Source organism: Pseudochaenichthys georgianus, chromosome 8 (assembly GCF_902827115.2).
Source record: "Pseudochaenichthys georgianus chromosome 8, fPseGeo1.2, whole genome shotgun sequence".
In the NCBI taxonomy this organism is placed as follows: domain Eukaryota; kingdom Metazoa; phylum Chordata; class Actinopteri; order Perciformes; family Channichthyidae; genus Pseudochaenichthys; species Pseudochaenichthys georgianus.
In genome coordinates, this window is record NC_047510.2 from 24,261,224 (window position 1) to 24,279,889 (window position 18,666).

The 18,666-nt window shown below is 40.2% G+C and overlaps 1 protein-coding gene across 1 annotated transcript; it reads right to left on the minus strand.

Annotated features, from left to right (window-relative positions):
• Positions 1-637: 637 nt before the first annotated feature.
• Positions 638-16,821, minus strand: LOC117450845 (heparan sulfate glucosamine 3-O-sulfotransferase 6-like). The gene is made up of 2 exons (XM_034088836.1): positions 16,076-16,821; positions 638-2,084 (listed from the first exon to the last, which is right to left on the minus strand). The coding sequence occupies exons 1-2, from the start codon at positions 16,600-16,602 to the stop codon at positions 1,466-1,468; spliced, it is 1,146 nt and encodes a 381-aa protein (XP_033944727.1). The 5' UTR covers positions 16,603-16,821; the 3' UTR covers positions 638-1,465.
• Between the last annotated feature and the right edge of the window lie 1,845 nt (positions 16,822-18,666).

Here is an 18,666-nt window from a genome sequence, read left to right on the forward strand (position 1 = left end):
GTGGGGAACAGAACTACAGAAAGAGAGAGAGATAGACATTTGGTTGTCGCAGCAATAACAGGGTAACCGTAGAAAAACTAAGCATTCACTATGCCTGCGCCCCATAGTTACCGTTTATATGCCTGTCAAGCTTTCTGTTCCTAGTGTTGGATGTTGCTAGCTAATTCAGCTAACGTTGGCTCACAATACAGTGTTATTTTGTTCAAACACAACCCTCTCTGATTGATAATCTTACAGTTTACATTTTTAAAAGTGTCTTCTTAATTTTTCACTTTGCTAGCCTTGCAAGGTTTTGCGCTCCCCGAGTGACGTTCTACTTTTGTGAAAACTAGATTATTGTAGGTAGGCTAGCTATTTGGCGGACATGCTAATACCTGTTTTATCCATTTCTCACACTTCTGCTCTTGGGTCTTTTAGTTTTAGTTTTTATTATGACGGTTTACTGGATTACTGTTGAAAGGGCAAATATAAATCGGTCTTCTACAAGCCTTTAAACTAACAGCCTCAGTTTTCCATTAGAGTAATGCATAATATAAAAATGAGCAAACATTTGATGTCATGTCAAAGAAAAAGTTACTACACGAAACAAAAGATCAGAGTCAGAAAAAAAGTTTAATAGACACCAATGTGCTTTGTGTACTTTATATATGGAGTTTTAATTGGTTCAAAATCATCACAGATCAAAACAGTATTTTTATTTTAAGCAACAGCGGAGTGGTTACTGCCAATGCAATTAAAATGTGTGTGGCTTTGAGGAGAAACTATCTACATATGTCTACAAATGGAATGAATGTATATGTGGTTTCTTAACACGTTTGATATTTACAGATGAGGTATTATTGAGATATCAACTGTAATGTACAGAGAAACAACCTGCAACATCAACATAAGACATGTAACATTTGAAAGGACATTTGTAAACAGCAAATGTAATGAAAATATAAATGCAGTCAAAGTAACACTGCTTATAATTAAGAAGACATAGTGGTTAATCATGGCGTATGACATTTTCTTTATATGTCCTGTCAATAAAAACATATTCAGTTTTATGTCTGGCCTTGTCGCAAAATAAATACATGTATTCAATAAAAAAAACTGTAACTGTTGTTTTTCAAATCAACAGAAACTATAAATATCAGCTTATTTGATCAAAATCCAAAATGATTTTCAAAGGGAATGTCTTTTCCTCCCTTGGTACACACTTTGCTCTTTAGTTTAGTCTATAGTTTAATAGTTTAAAAACAAAGCCATGTGTGTAACTTGCATATTGGCAGCTCTGTCTTCACGTCGGCTTCTACTCTACAATACAACAGTCACAGTTCAAAGGTTGCTTGTCACATTGAATCCACTCAGACAGAATTAAGTTTGTGGACTTTGCATTCCTGTACCGCATCCCTGAGAACCTTAGTCCTGTGGAGCATTAAACAGTCAAATTGTCATCTTTTTCTGATAGGAATATCCTTGTTCATTCCCAGCCAAAGTCTTGTCCACTCATCTGGTAGAAACGGTGGTTGAAGGGCCTGTAAAAGTCTCTGAGCCTCTGCAGGACCTCGGAGGGGATTTGGGGATGGGGTCTGCCCTTAGACTTACCAAGGCAGCGAGGTCGACTGCTCCCCTCAGGCTTCTTCAAGCAGGGAAAACCTTTTGTCTGGTTGAAGTAGAAGTGTTTGTCTGAAACAACCCTTTTCAGACCCAGGAAGTCCTGAACACGGCCCATCTCCCCAGCTGGATCAGACACCAGCCGCTCTCCGCTAACAAACAAAAAATGAGACAAGGGGAAGTGCTGAAGCCAGTTCTCCAGATGTTTGGCGTAAAGGCCGATGCGCACAGCGCTCCACGTGGTGTCAATCAGACCTGTGGTGGAGTTTTTTAAAGCCAGGCTCTGGAAGGATGGAAGGCCTGGGTTCTTTGACAGTGTCTGGGTGTAGTCAGAAACAGCCCTCGTCACGGGATCTCTGACCACCACAATGAGCTTGGTTTGGCAGTTCATAGTGCAGACACGGCTAGGAGCCTCTTTTGTGACAAAGTAGCTGGGTGTTTTCTCCATAGTGATTTGGCCGTCCAGCGTCCGAGGCATCAGGTTCCTAAATGAAAAGAAGATACTTGTCAGACACAACATTTGGTTTCAGACTGAAAATATAGCGTTCACAATTACAAAGTTTGGTTGGAGTGGGAGAAACTTCTGTGTAGCAATGCAGTGGGACCGACTCATGAAGGAGACACGGGAAGAGCAGGAGCTTTGATGTCAAACACTGACGGTTTATTAGGAGTTTCGGCCGGAGAATTCACATCACAAGTCACACAGTCAGAGGGTCTCTGACTTCACGGGAGAGTTGCCACGTCAATTCTGAAGCACTCTACCCCAGACCCATGTATTTAGCTAGTTCAGAGAGAATAATCAACATTGTGCATTACAAGATAGAATCATAACACCTCTATCAGCTGACGCCAACAGGCAGGAACAGGGAGACAGAACACTGAGAGCACAGCAGCCAAGGTTACAAGTGCGTTTGCTCAGTCAGGACAGTATGAACTGATAAACTGGGTCAAAGCTATGGACCTTGAAAAATATTTCCCCAACAGTTGGTTGTGCTGCAACATATGTGGTGCTTTTCTAAAGAATTATTCATTTATTACAATTATTTATGCTACTTGGGTTAGCGGAATAAACTGTAAACACAACACTGCTATATTACCATGGCCATATAGATTAGCATCTATTTGTTTGAGAATCCAAATGTTACTCTCCTTAAAGCTCTGTTTTTGGTTTCCACCAATTTATGAGGGAATATATTACACTAACTGCTCCACTATGTTCACCAGCTCATTGTTAATTTAGCCTTTTCTGCCGTTTGCCGCGAGGCAGGAAGTATACAGTTGGTTTGTAAGAGCTTTTGGATAAAAACAGCCGCCTGCTACACCTGGTAACAATTCTTCTGGCAAGAGCAAACCAAAAGAGTGAAGTTGTCAAAACAATGAGCTAAAAGACACTGAAACACTCTGTGGAACCGAGAGGAACTTCAGAGTTTGTTGGTAATTCAGTTTGGGTCCATCAGTATGATTAGTAACCCCATTCCATTACAAAAAAAACATTTGACAAATTTGTTAATAAAAAAATATTAATTAATTCAAAAAAGTATCAGTTGTACAAATACTTTTTTGGACATTTTCTGCTTGCAAAAATGAGGAAGGGAGAGAAAGGAGCGTGACATGCCATATAGGTCCCAAAGCTGGAAAATGTGGGATGTTGAGGTAAAAAGGTTCCGTACCACTTAACTACAAAGGCTCTGCGTTTTTGTAAATTACTCCATTAGGGCATGCCCATTTAATCAAATGTGTGGTGCAAACTGACGAAGGTAAAACATTAGATATGCTTAACATTAAAGCACGCTTCTCTGCTCTGTGTGATTAAAGGTTTGTGCACTGTAGTGTGTTTATGCAGCAGAGCCAGCCCATCTGAGCCTCACTCTAAGCCTGTACAACAGGACCATCCACTCACTGATGAGTCAAACCACAAAGCCTCAAGAACCACTTAATGGCAATTTCCTACAGATTTTCACTCCCCTCCTTTCTTCCTGCAAGAGCAAAGTACCCCCCTTCTCGTAACCCTTTCCTCCCCTACGGGTTCCTACAAGGACTCAAACAGACCAAACTCAGGAAGTGCAACCAGGATGGCAAACTGCTGAGCTCAGCTAGTGTGTTGAACATATGGTGTCACACAATGATGTTGTGAAGAATACGGCAGTAAAAACGCACAAGTTGAGTTATGTGTTACTATATTGCAGAGATCTATTTTGCATAGTAATCCAACACATATTAATCTTTAATCCAAACCAATATTGGCAAATCTACTTACATATTTTCTTACATATGTCTTAACTTGTTCTATGTTCCTATAGTTTCTTCTCTTCTTTACTTTCTGTGTGTATCTTCTGTCCTATACATTTTCAGTATTATCTGGCAAACAGGCATTGTGGGAACCATATGTCAGATGTGCCGTTTGTTCCTGAGTCCACATTGTGTGTTAAAGGGCTGCGTGAGGAACGCTTGTATGTTACTGGAAACAGAGAGCTTGAATGTGGCTTCAAATTAAATAAACAAGTAATGGAGCTTTTACTCTTTATTCATTTCAGATTGAAAGTCTGCACAAAGTCCACATTTCAAAGAAGAGGCCATTCAGGCCAAGTTGTCAAAGAAAAATATATTTCTATTTTGGCAGTTGTTCTTGTGAGATTGTCTGTGGTCAAACCCTGATTAGATGATTATAGAAAAGCAAACGGTAGAATTCATAAAGTAATGGTCCATTAGACTCATGGTTTGTTTCCAGATGTTGATCAAAATAATCCAATCAGCCTCATTTTAGTTTTGAACGCCATTAGCCAACATTATATTCATTTTCTTTAGGTTAGAGCTGATAGAACTAATAGGAAAACCTTAATGTGTGAGTGAAATGGGGCTGGTGAAACTGACCTTCCTCAGCTTTAAATGTTATAGTAATCTTAATTTTTTTTATCTTTTATTTTTAATGACTGTTTTTAAATGCCTTTGTCTGAATGTCTTTCATTTTTGTAAATGAAGGTTTTTATGCATGTAAACGGTCTGCAGAGTCAAAAACCCTCAAAGTATACACCCTCTAGCAAGTAAAACTCGAACACAGTCTATGCTGCCCCAAAACGCCTCGTTGGAGATTTCTCATTTTCCATTATTTACTTCCTGGGTACTGTGACGTGTGAACACCCAGAGGCCACACCCTCTGCCAGCATTTCACGAAACAAAGCTTCCCAAAACCTTTCAGCGATTCATGCCGGATATGTACAGCGATGCTGTTCCTACTTTGTTTGGACCAGCGGGAGATTCGGGTACACAACCTGTAAGTATTCATTGTTGTTTGTGTATTTATGATGTTTAAAATAAACAAGGTACCATGACTGTTTAAATGGGTAAACGTTTTTCGGGCTGCTAAATTGGGATCGCGGAGAAATGCTCTCTGCAGACCCATTCTCACAGCGTTATAAACCTTTTTCTTACTCAATATCAAGCCACACTTATTGTTTTTACTTCAGCTGTGAGTGTTCATGTGTGCTCAGGATGAGTTTCGCTTGTTGCTGTATCGCCGACCCGGAAGCCTGTCCGCTCCATGCAGCAGATCGCAGCATCGAGCCTCGCAACTTCCCGACCAATCAGAGCACACTGGGCTCACAGGGAGGGGGGCAAGAGCTCCAACAAGCCGTTTAGGACAGAGAGTGAATACCGGTGAATACACATACTTTACAGAGATGCTGTATGAGAAACCAATGTGAGTTTGGAAAATTGCACAATATAAATCTATTCTAGTATACCTCAACAATGGAATTATGATCAGTAGAAATGGCCATGACATGGGCCCTTTCACACAAGGCAGTGATTGACCGTGGTTAGGAGCAGCAGCCCGTAGGTAAAGTACAGGTAACACTGTACTTGGTCTGTGGTCAGCCTGCTGCTGCATCAGTCATTGCAAGCTCTTTCTGTGCAGTCAAAACATTGTTGAAACCTACAGACTTTTTTTTTTCAGTCCACTAAATAGTTTGACATATTCGAAAACACACTTATTCACTTTCTTGACAGGAGATTAAAATATTGGTACCCCTTTCAACCACTGCCAGCAATGTACAGTGTGTATCTAGTTTGTTCAGTCTGTACAAAAACAAAAGTCTAAAAGCAGCATGTTGACGTTTTAGGGGGATTATGTACCGGACTATTTATTGGCCCAATTATTTTCTTAGTCTCATAAAAAAACACATGTTGTTTTTAAACATAAGTTTTATAAAGATTAAATGAGATTAGAGGTGCATTTTACTTTTGGAAAGATCCAAGCTAATTGTTCCAGTACTTACAAAACTGACTGTGAAATCAATTAAAAACAATTTCAATCAACTGATCCACAGGACATCTAGAACAGTGGTTCCCAACCTTTTTTCCCAAGAGCCCAACAGCGGTAATTAAAGTTTAAAAGTCTCAAAAATGCTACAACTACTGTCACAAACTGGATGAATGTGAAGTATTTTGTTAAAGGAGGATGAAAGCGTAATTAAGGAGCACTATTGGAGTGATGGTTATTGGACTCAGGATTAATTTATTTGGATTCCCGCTGTATGAAGAAATGAAAGGACGGCGCAAGTGGAAACAATTCACAAAGGGATTAAACTGTTTAAAACACATGCTCAAAGTAAGCCGGATTTTGCCGATGTGTTTATGTGAATTCAAAAAAGTCGTAAATAATCTACAAAATGGAGGAGGCCGATCTGATTGGAGCAACTGTGACAAATAATCCAACTGAAACCGGCATGGACAATGACTATGTTTTTAAAAATGCGCTTATCCAGACAAGCCTGGTTTGGACACTTTATGGGCAGAAGAAACATTTATATTAAAGAAAGAATTATACATTTCTGTCTTTTTATGCCTTTAATACTAACTTGAATTTTTATTAAAATGAATTAGTTAATTATTTTTTATATTTGTATTGTAATGTAGAGACAAGGCTTTTAGTGACAATCATGTATTGCCTTACAATTATATGTAAAAAAAAAACTCTAAATATGATATTTGGCCTCAAATCATCTGAGGCCTGGTGCCCCCCCTGCGATCTTTGGCGCCCCCCCTAGGGGGGCGCGCCCCCCAGGTTGGGAACCACTGATCTAGTCTGATCTAGTCCATTTGGTTGGCTGGTGAAGAAATATAAAGTCGATTTGAGTATTTTCATCAATGTTAACGATACAAAGATTTTATGAAGAGCCGTAACCAGGTCAAACACAATATAAATATTATACCGTCAGAAAGTGTGAAATAGGATTATTAAGGTGCTATTTAAGGGGAACCAAAAGGTAATATTGCATGTTATAGTGTTTCTAATATGCTGCAACTTTGAAGAAACATTTTGTAATTCTCGTATATTTGTTGTCGGGAAGTTTCCATGAAGACAAGTTTCAAGGAGGAAAGAAAGACTCCTTGTTCCTGTGTAAGTTTCGAGTTTCCTCCTACTTAAAGTTAAGCCATTTCAATCTACCCCCATTAAATGATTCCTCCAATAAAGGCCATTAATTGATTATTATCCAACTACAAGAGCTGCAAATGGCCTATCGCTGCCTGTCTGTCCCCAGTTTATCTGTGTCTAATCAATACGTCTGTCTCTATATGACAGATTGTTCACTGTGTGTGCGATGTGCGTGTGTGTGTGTGTGTGTGTGTGTGTGTGTGTGTGTGTGTGTGTGTGTGTGTGTGTGTGTGTGTGTGTGTGTGTGTGTGTGTGTGTGTGTGTGTGTGTGTGTGTGTGTGTGTGTGTGTGTGTGTGTGTGTGTGTGTGTGTGTGTGTGTGTGTGTGTGTGTGTTGGTGTACCCATACACACATATGGCTGCAAAGGTGTGAGTGTTTACTGATGAGAAACTGAGTGCTCGTCTCCCTCTCTGTCCTCTCCTCTCTCATCCATACTTCTCTCTATTTGTCCTTCACTCCTTCACATACTTGTCACTTCAGTAATTGACCATAAGTTGTCTTTCCATTCTCATGAATATTTAATAAATTGTGGCTTTCCCCGTCTCTCCTTCTGTCCCTATCCACCTCATCACAATCTGTCTCATTATCAGAAGATCAATAATAGCCATTTTCTATCATAAGTCTCCTCCTATGTGTGGTGTCAGGAGGAACTGTAAACATATCAGGGATGATTAATGTATTGCCATGCATGTGAATCTAGTGATATGTTATATATGTTTTACGAATAAAGGTATTTCATCTAACTTAAGGGAACATGCCTTTCAGTTTACTCAGAGAGTTACTCAGAGCATAAATATGTTTTCTATTTAGCCCAGTATTGGAAAGCTATATAGCCACATTAGTCTGGAACTCCCTGCTGCTTTAAGGATGTAGCACTTTTCCTCCCTGGAGTGCTACACCGCCGATTACACTACTGATATGTTCGAGGCAGTCTGGATCAGAAGATTAAATACTAACCCTGGCAACAAGGATGTGGCCAAGAGACTTCCTGCCCTCGAGATTATGGGTTCTCCCGCTGAAGTACTGCAAATTGATCCCATTTAGCGCACTAATAAAAGACATTCTGGAAAGAAAGAATAAATGATTAAAAGATCCCCAAAAGATCCAATTATCATCAAAACAAAAATGATATATATTTCCAATAGTAGTAATATTCAGTTACTGGACAATTTAGGCTAATGCTGACTCTGGCAGACGTCTCTATGTCCAAACGCCTTCAGAGCTAAAAAGCCAATTAATGAGTTAGTGGAAAATCAAGGCCGTAAATATATGAGAAGGAACACAAACAACAAACTGAAGGAAAACATTTCCCAGCAGTGCTGCTGTGCTCAGAGGGTGACTGAAGGAGCCTCCGGGCCAGGGACAGTTAAGCATTTCAGGATGTGTGGGAACCCCAGATTTACGCCTTCATGCTTGGTTGAAACATCTGCTGTTATTCCCCTCTGACCAGAAAACAACAACAAATGTTCAACAAAATACTGATCTATCCCATTCAGAAAGTAAATTGCTACAGTTAACATTAAGTAGATTATACAAAGAATATGTAACATGTTAATAAGTGAACTTTTCTTATGTTTTGACAGAGCTAGCAAGCTGTTTCTAGTGTGCTAAGCTAAGCTAAGCTATAGGCCTGCTGACATTAGCTTGATATGAATAGACCGAAAGGACTATGGTGCTGATATTCTCAGCAAGAAATGTAATAATTGTATTTCCCATCTCAAACTTCTGCTTTAATTATAACCTTGGTGCACTGCAATGACAAACCATAAACCCATATGACACATGTTGATAAGATACAACTCAAGACCCTGCACAAACAAGAGCATGTCATTGTACTTGGGATAATAAGGAAGACTGCCGCCATGCTGTCTACATATTCTTTGTCTAAACAGAAACCTGAGCAAGCAACGAGGCCTCTGAGTTTCATGGACAGCAAAGTTGGAAAGAAAGACTAATTGACATACGTTAAACCCAAATGTTGCCTAAGGATGTGCTTGACAGTGAGACAAAACATTAAAAACAATATTGTACAGCAGCTAGTCACCAAGTGTGAACAAGAGCTGTGATAAGTGATAAGTCAACACAAAAACACTAAAAACGAGATGCATGTGTCAGCCTGGAGGTGAATTTCCGGCGCTTTTGCAGACACACCCATCACCTCTCTCCATAGGCAGCGAGAGGAAGTGGTTGGTCAGGCCCCTCTGGGAAACCACATGACTGGCAAAAAGACTGCTGCCACCCACAGATTTTAAATACATTGTTATCAGAAGATTTCTTTCCTATGAATAATGATGGAGTAATGGAGGTAGAGGAGGGTTTTCTCGACAGGAGGTTAGCTGAAGTTCTATACACTCCCACAGAGACTACAGTGTTTTACATTTTCATCTTTGGTGGTTAACAGCAGGATACCATTGCAATGAGTTTGGAAATGTGTGTGTGAGAGATGGTGGGTGGGTAGGGGGTAAAATCATGCACATGTGTGTGTGGGCCTTTCCATATGATAAATTACCTTTTGTTGGTCAATGGATAATTAGTGACTATATGGCATGTTAGCATCCAGTCATAATTAAAAGACTTACAGGAAGTCAGTGTGCTTTGGTGGTAATCAGTAATGGATTCAGCATTTGGCAAAGTAGGCCTCACAGTGATATTTACCAGGGTGAAAATGTTGATCAGGCATGGTTTTCAGAATATTTAATACCTCTGCCAATAACAAAACAATACGTTTATTTAAAAGCTCACATTGAGGAATTTTTTATGACAACGGTCTTATTTATCATATCTTAATAAAATATTGGATTAAGTTTGATATTACTTTTGATGCAAGGGACACAAATGTGCCCGAGAAAAGATAATAATACACTGTCCTTGTAATGATAATAGCCTGATGCTTAACAGGCATTATGATTGACTCCCATCTGTTTTCTTCTCTGGAAATGGCAGTGCAACTGAGCATGACTACCAAGTATCTGAAAAATTACATTTTGGCCAAGTGACACAAAGTAGGCCCATTTTTCACAAGCTAACTGCAGTCCTGAGCTAAAATGGCACGACTGAACGATTTTTAAGGCGCCCCAAAGTGCACCACAATGCGCCTCAAATTATTATAATTCCCACCATATGGGGTGTGAGCGTGGGCCTTCTCAAACCCCATAACACCATCTCAACCCAACCACAGCCGAAACCCACCACCATTAAAACACAATACAACTCAACACTACAGAAACCACTTCCTGTTCTGTTACACCAATCAGTCGTGTTCAGCCTCTATCACTAATGGCCTCCGGGCTGGACACAGAATGAGGTGTTGGGAAAATCACCCACGCTCTGGAAAACGCTCCGCATTAGAATCCACTTTCAACATTTCAAATGTCAAATATCAAAACTGACATGGTAAGTGTTTGAATCCGGCCTAGAAAATACTGAAATTAAACATTCTTGCATGCTGTTTTCACATGAATCTATGGTGAAATAAAGCACTGTTTCTCCTACCAGCCTAAACAGAACTAAACTACAGAAATGTAAAGGTCAATCAGTACCAGTCGTAGGCATAGTACACTGACAAATTACATGTGACAACACACTTAAGTAATCTAACTGCAAAACTGTGTCTCTATTCTGTGTAAATATCAACTAAAGCAAAAATGTCCATTTGTATTATTACTTTCATTATATTATATAGATAGTAAGTAAAAGCATGAGGAAGATCTTCTATTTTTGAAAGATTATTAGCTTTTTGATCTAAAAGATGTATCCATGCATTTTCTTAAAGGCCGACATAATACAATTTCAAAATCATCTGTTGTCATCACATCATATCCTTATTCTTAAAAACGTATGTCTCCTAAAGAGTCAATGTGATTTTAGCTGTGCTGTCGTTTCTACTTGCCCTTGTGCTGCTGCCCTCAGAGGATTTATACTACATGTTAATAGCAATCCGATCGGGCATGGCCTTTGGTGTCAAGACTGTAGGTCAGGCAATTGACAAGCTTTCAAAGTATTGATGGAACTTGTGGACTGGTGTTTTTCTTGAATTAAGAATAAAGAAATGCCTTTTTTAAATATAAAATACATAGAGGTATGTTATTCTTAAATCAAAGCTCTTTGACTGAATAGGGCTAATCTCTTTAAAAAAAAAGCGTGTTCTGCTGCAAGACAACAACAACGATAAATGTTCTCATTATAATGTTGTAAAGGAACCGAAGATACAAAAATAAAAAATCTGTCTGTTACTCATCGCTGCCCGCATCATGATGACAATTATGTGACAATCACAACCATTGTGCCATGGAAAACTGAGGTTTTCTGCTTTATGCGGTGGTTCTCAAGTCCCATATGAAACCCATCATCGGATGAAGTCCCCTTTAAGCCATAAAACGACACAGAAATTCATTAAATCTTTGCATCATTCTGAAACCACTATTTGTGGCTTTTCCATTCCCGTAACAGGCTTGTATGCAAACACATGCAAAGGAGGGACAGGGAGGGACAGACAGGCTAAGTGGAGAGATCAAGAACTGACTGGATCACTCAAGACAAAAGCAATGGAAAACACACATGAACGAGGTCTTGGTTTGTCTCTGAGAGTACAATTCTCTTGGAACAACATGCACACAATTGCTGCAACTGTGAAGTGTCTCCAGCACGGAGATCTGAAAACAATATACAGCCCTGCAGCAGGACTCTCATCCTTCTGCAAATTGTCCGATAGTTTTGGTTATTTCCTCCATTCAAGATATGTGGGAGCAGGTGGAGTATCCCTGTATACAACTTGTTGTCAGATCCTAAAGTCATGTGTTCTCTGCATTGGTCTTTATTATTTATTATGACTTGTCTTCCAAATGATTAAAACAAATCTGATTTGGAAGCATTTGAAAAAAAAAATTATATTGACCATTGTATAATAAAAAGGAGAATCCATATAGTAATATGACAATGCACGTTCATTCGTACTATACTAAGATTAAAGTAATGATCCAGTGAAATATTTACATCTATATGCAGCTGAAATATGATCCTGTTGACCCGAGAGCTGCAGATGAAGCGGAGAACTTCAACAAGATAAAATGTCAAAGCTCAGGGTTGCTTTTCAGAGCCTGTCATACACAGCAGCCTGATATCGTACTGCGTGCGTGCGTGCGTGCGTGCGTGTGTGTGTGTGTGTGTGTGTGTGTGTGTGTGTGTGTGTGTGTGTGTGTGTGTGTGTGTGTGTGTGTGTGTTTAGCTTCCAGATGTGACAGTGAGTTGACTCGCTGTTCACTGACAGTCAGGTGAGGCGGGCTTGTTTTTTCCACTTGGATGAGCTCTTGCTGTCACTGACAAATACACACAAACACCACCGAGCTCAACAATTTCCAGCTTCTCAGGAGGCCATATTTTCCCGAATTTCTGAGATTCAGTGACAGCAAGGGAATTATCTTTCAGTGATTTCAACTGGGATCATGTTGCTGCTGTCGCTTTTGTTGTGATAATCCCTCCAACTCTACTCTACCTTCAGCATCATTAAAAGGTAGAAAACAGATAATGTTTTTAAAGTAGATTCATAACTGATTTTACTTAGACTATCTGGGTTTTCAATTGTCAAATATAAATGGCAGCTTCTGTCTATATGTACGACAGGGTTTCCGTTAGCCGGTAATTACCGGTTTTTAGCTGGTAAAATTTATAAAAAACCGGTAAATTCAAAACCTGACGGTCAAAATGTCTGGTAATAATTAGGGAGGCTCCGATCGATCGGCCGCCGGTCATTATCGGCCGATATTCACTCTTAATAGTTTGATCGGTGCTCTCTATAAAGGCCGATCAGGAGAGCTGGATCTGATCGATATGGACATGAACGCGAGTGAAGTGTAACCGGAGCGAGAGAGAGATCAGATCAGCTGCTGAGTCTGACCGAGACACGCAGCTCTGCAGAATCACCTGAAGCCCCGCCCTCTGTTTAGTGCGCTGCAGGAGCTGCTTAAGAAACTGACTGCTGTGAGAGAGAGGGAGGGAGAGGGGAAAAGAGAGGCTCCGTTTCTCCCGTGTTATTATTCAAAGTTGATGTAAACTTCTGAATAATGTACGTTATCTACTACAAGTAGTTTGTTTTAATGTAATAATTATGTTGTTTGTTGTTTGTGGAATCATTTATTGAAAAATTAATCTGAATTTTTTTCGATCTGTTACGATTATAAACTGAAGCAATATAAAAATGAGCCCCGTGAACTGAGTTTTAAACATCAGCATATCTGCTCATAGTCCGGTAATTACCTGCTAACGGAAACTCTGCTACACAACTATTATTATTATTATTGAAATATGACCGGTAAGTTTCAAATTTGTCCGGTAAAATAAAATCTGCCCGGACATTTGACCGTCGAGAAAAAATCCTAGCGGAAACCCTGATGTACGAGTATTTGAATAATTGTTTACATAAGCAGAAAATAAACTGCAAAAGCATCTATTTTGATAGTTCATTTTGTAATCACAGAATGACACACTCTTGCTGGTTCCAGCTTCTCATCTAAGGATCAGTTGCTTTTCTTTGTCATATATGATACCAAACTGAATTACTTTGTGTTTTATGCTGTCAATTGAACAACAAAAAGACATTTCAATGAGTCACCTTGGGCTTGAATTATAAGATGCAACCCTGATTATGACCAATCTAACTTTCACAGATCATGATGTTGTCGCTGCCGTGTTACAGCACTAACAAAACTAAAGCATTAAAGCGTAACAGCTTTACAGCACCAGTCACGCTAATTAAAACACACAGAAAATCACATAAAACATGCCCTGGAAACACAAGGTCTGCCACAGGTATGTCCACATAAAGACATCCTCTACACTTAAAGGAAGAGTAAGGGAGAGTGAAGCTGGCAAAAAAAAGGAAAAAGAGGAAGAGTGGTGAGAAGGTGGAAATAAAGGAGAGAGATGGATTAAAGCAGAGGAGTTGTGGATATGCATGTTTGTGCACTGTGGAAAACAGAGAGGAAGCTTAGCAGCATGATAAAATTATCAGTGGTGAAAGTGTTTCCATGTGTCCTCATGTTTGCAGTTAAAAGACAGCTAAAGGGGATGGAAAAAGGCCAAGAGAAGATTGAATTACACCTTAGCGTTTCTCGAACCATCATGCTATCAAAGTGCTTATTTATCAGCTCTCTTCCGACTGTCAAACCTAGCTCTCTCCTCATAGATGCTTTAATGCTATTCTCACAGGTCGGAAATAGTATTCTGACACTTGTCACGAGTTTGAGGAAAAGTGGGATCTCTCGGGAGCTTGTAAACATCTGGAGATGATCAGAATCAGCTTCAACCCGACCTAAATCCTTCTTTAGGACCTTAACTACACCCAAATTATATATCTGGTTGGCCTGGTCACCCCAAATTAGCTGCTGTTGCTGCGACAGTAGCTGATGAACATGTTATGGGCAAAATCATCGTGACTCGCAGCAAAGACCAACAGTAGACATAATTCAATATATCAGGTTTTATATCCTTTACACAGTATGTGCAAAACATCTCACTGCATGACTCCCAGTCAGAATACAGTGGAAGTGTTAATACAGAATGTCATATTGAAGGGTATAAATGATGTTTATATGGCTGTCAAGATGATGAAATGCTCCTCTGAGACCCCTTTTCATTTACAGTGCAGCATGCAGGGAGAGTATTGGCTTATGGTGATCTGAATATATCAGACAGGCATGGCTGTCCAGTCTATTGACAGGACACATCAGCACTTGAGCACAGGTGACACTCATCTGACCCTTAACCCTGCAATACATCACCCTGCACTGTCTGTCCAGAGCTGTATTCTAGAGAAACTTGGCATCATCCTTTTGGGGCTCAAAGGGCATTTATTACTTGGTAACATACTCTATTTTAGTGTACTTACACATTGGTCACTTTCAACATTCTCTTCGACTATTTTATTTATATTCTGTTTCTTTTGGCACTATTTTTCTATGTCTTACTGTCGGCTATGTATGTTGCCTGGGACTTTCTTTTCTAACTGCACTGTAGCTACTGTGCATTTGGCAATAAAGCCTTTACATGTTTAATCTTAAATGACAGGTGTTAAAAGTTTTTTGCAAACACTCTTGAGCTAAAGCCCCTGTCACACTGTCCCGAAATTGACACCCGATGGACACACGATAAAGGAAATGTTCAAATTCGGCTCTGATTGTAACAACACCGGGCCATTCGTGAGGGCATCTTAAGCCATCGTATGACCGCCGGTGGAGTTTCTCAGGCTCCGGCAGCAACTTCGTGAGCGGCAACTTCGTAAGGCACTCGTGAGGGCATCTTGTCGAATCGTGTCATCTTCGTGTTATCATCGGTGCCATCGGGTATTCGCCTTCACTCTGATCGGGGCGAATGCCCAATGGCACCGATGATAACAAGATGCCCTCACGATGGCCTTACGAAGGGCAAAATTGACACACAAATTCAACACGAAAATGAACCTTCTCAAGGTCCTTCTGTAATTTGTTGCCATGCCAAAGATTTTCCCACCGCTCACGAAGTTGCTGCCGGAGCCTGAGAAACTCCACCGGCGAATGGCTCGATGTTGCTACAATCAGAGCCGAATTTGAACATTTCCTTTATCGTGTGTCCATCTGGTTGTTTTATTGCACAACAAAATCATGTAAACATATTATATAAATAACCCAATTTGTGTTCTGTGAAACTGAAAAGGATATAATATATTATGTTGAAGGAGTGTTGACAGGAAGTTGTTGTTGCTATGGAAAAAACATTACGGAGAAAACGTAATATTTTCTACATATAAAGACGGATAAAGTAAAGAACAAAGTCTGAAGATATCAGTACAGTATCATAGTACTGTAACATAATTGTTTTTGGTACTTTCATTGCAGTTGTATGTCTTAAATGTAATGTAAATGTTGCCTTCGTGTGTGGTGCGGGGCCATCTTCGTGCAAAATTCACAATTCCATATTCGTGTGTCCATCGGGGGTCAATTTCGGGACAGTGTGACAGGGGCTTAAAAGGCAACCTAAACTTGCGTGAGTGTTTGTTTGTGTGTTGCTCACCTGTACCACTCCAGTCCTTTATCATAAAACCTGTCGAAGAAGTGAGGCTCCGCACCGACTGCTCTCACGTCCGGGTGGATGCGGAGAAACTCCAGCAGGGCGCGGGTTCCTCCTTTCTTCACGCCGATTATAATCGCCTGCGGAAACCTTTTGGTGCCGAAAGTGTTGGACACGGGGATGCCGTTGCTCTGTGCGCTCTCCTCGTTTGCACTCTCCGACATATGTTGCGGAAACGGTCCGGGTGTGTCCACCTGCTCTGCGTCCGCGGAGCCTGAGCGGTTCCGCTGAGACTGCGCGTCCGGGAGGAGACGGGGAGATGGTCGCAGCTCGTCCAAAACGCGGCGATGATCGTCCAGAGCGTCATAGTCTGATACTTGTTGGCGGTATAAAGTCCTCGGAGCCGAATCACAGAATCCGGTGAGGCAGTAGAAGAAGTAGGTGAAGATCAGGACCATGGTAAAAAACACCGAGACTTTGGAGAGCACCTTGCCAAAGTTGAACCTGACTCTGCATCCACTACATCCCATGAGTTGATCTCCTGCTCTGTGCCAAAGGTCCAAAACGGGGACAGCATTGCTTCTTTTTCCTACATTGATCGGAGTTGACACTCACATTTATCTTTTAGAACCTGTTGCGTAAAAGTGAGGCATCACATTCAAAAGTTGATGAATTTTGTCGAAAAAATATCCTCATAATCTTTGTCTCTTTTAGTCAGAAAAGACTAAATGGTTCCTTGTAAATAAAGGAAGTTTTATCATTAAACATGGCTCGTTTATTTGCAGTCAGATGAGACTTCCAGGCTGCTGTGAGGTCTACTAATTTCTCATTCAAGGTTTCTCCTCTGCCTATCCCTTTTCTACACGTCTCCACCCCTCCCTCCTCAAGCTATAGATAAACATGCTTCATGGAGACATAAACTTCATACAGAGACTCCGGTGTGTTTATTTCCACATATAAACATAATCAATTATGTTTTATTTATAACTAAATGTAGATTACGCATTGTTACCACAAACCATCGAACAGAATCCACTTTTTATTTTTATTATTTGAGATCTGTTTGATTTACATATGCCTAAAGTTATGTGATATATTTTCAGGGAACTTTCCAAAATAAAAAAATAATAGCTTGTGTTTTTTATTATAAACTACAGGCACATCACTGTTTTACAAATGTACGCTGATCCCACTCAGGAAAATCCTTGCCCCTTTGAACCAATATGATAGATCTCTGTGAATAAGAGAAGCCCTGAGGATGTATATCCACAACCTCCACCTGCACCCTGAGACTCAAAACTGAGCCAAACACATAACCGACACGGTGACAAGTCTGCCGACACAAACCTAAAAAACAATAGGCTCGAAACATGAGGGGGGCCCTGCGACTGCTCCGTACCATAAATACAGTATGTGAGGCTGAGTGTGGCACCTCAGGGGTTGTACAGGAAGGATCAGCACCGGGATGTTCCCCCGACTCTGTGAAGCTGCAGCAGGTATAAAGTTTCTTCTGGCAAAGAGATGGATGTTGAACCTGAGATGGAGTTCAGACTTTGAACCTGACTCACACACCAAGCGGCTGTTAGAATGGATGGAAAGAGAGCGAGGAGAGGTAAAGGTGAAGTTATAATCTGTCTGAGAAAGAGGTGCACACACACTGACACCCTCAGCCCTTGGGCACAGGTTTCAGACAGAGATAGTAAATGAATTTGGCAAACTTACTGTGTTGGCTGATTGAGGAGTTTATTTGTTATCTTTATTCACCTCTCTTCCTATATCCTCAGAGAAAATAGAAATTGCTTGGTGAAAGACACTTACAAGTTAAATATTGATAGCACACTCCTGTCTGGATAGTGAATATGAAGGCTAACTTAGCTTAGCACAAAAACTGGAAACAAGGGGGAACAGCAAACCTGGATCCATCCAAAGATTACAAAATCCACAAACTAGCAACTTAAAAGCTCACTTTTTTAACACTTTGTTTTCCCATTGTTAAATAAGCAAAGTCAATACATTAAACTGTCAGTTTTTACAGGGTTATGTGATGGACCATTTTTTAGCAAGTGTCAGAAAGTTAGTGGAAGTAACTGGTCCCAAACTGTGAAATAGTCTGGCACATAAAGAATAAATAGTGCTATACCGTATGCTTATTCACTTGATTTTCTTAATTTAGATGAGAAAATTGATTCCGAGAATAATTTAAATAAAATGTTAAACCTATATACAACTACGATGTAAAACCGGTTTGAAAGAAGAAAGTGCTAAAACAAAGGTCTCAGCGGATTCCGACATGACCCAGGCAAATATAGAATAATGATATGTTTTGGAGCACAAACAGCCATTGTAAATCCATCCAACGTGAGGCCAGCCTGGCTCTGAGGAATTCACAGCTTTGGAAATGTCTGTCTGCAGACTAGCGGCAGATTCAGTCAGAATGAGGTCAGGATCCAGGCTCTGCTTTCATCAAGACATTTTATTTGCTTTTCCCTCACGCTAATTGCTCTAGTTGGAGTTACACTGACAGGTTTGGACCAAGAAATATAAACAGTGAGATTAAAGAAACAAACAGGGAGCAGCAGTGTTGGGGAAACAAA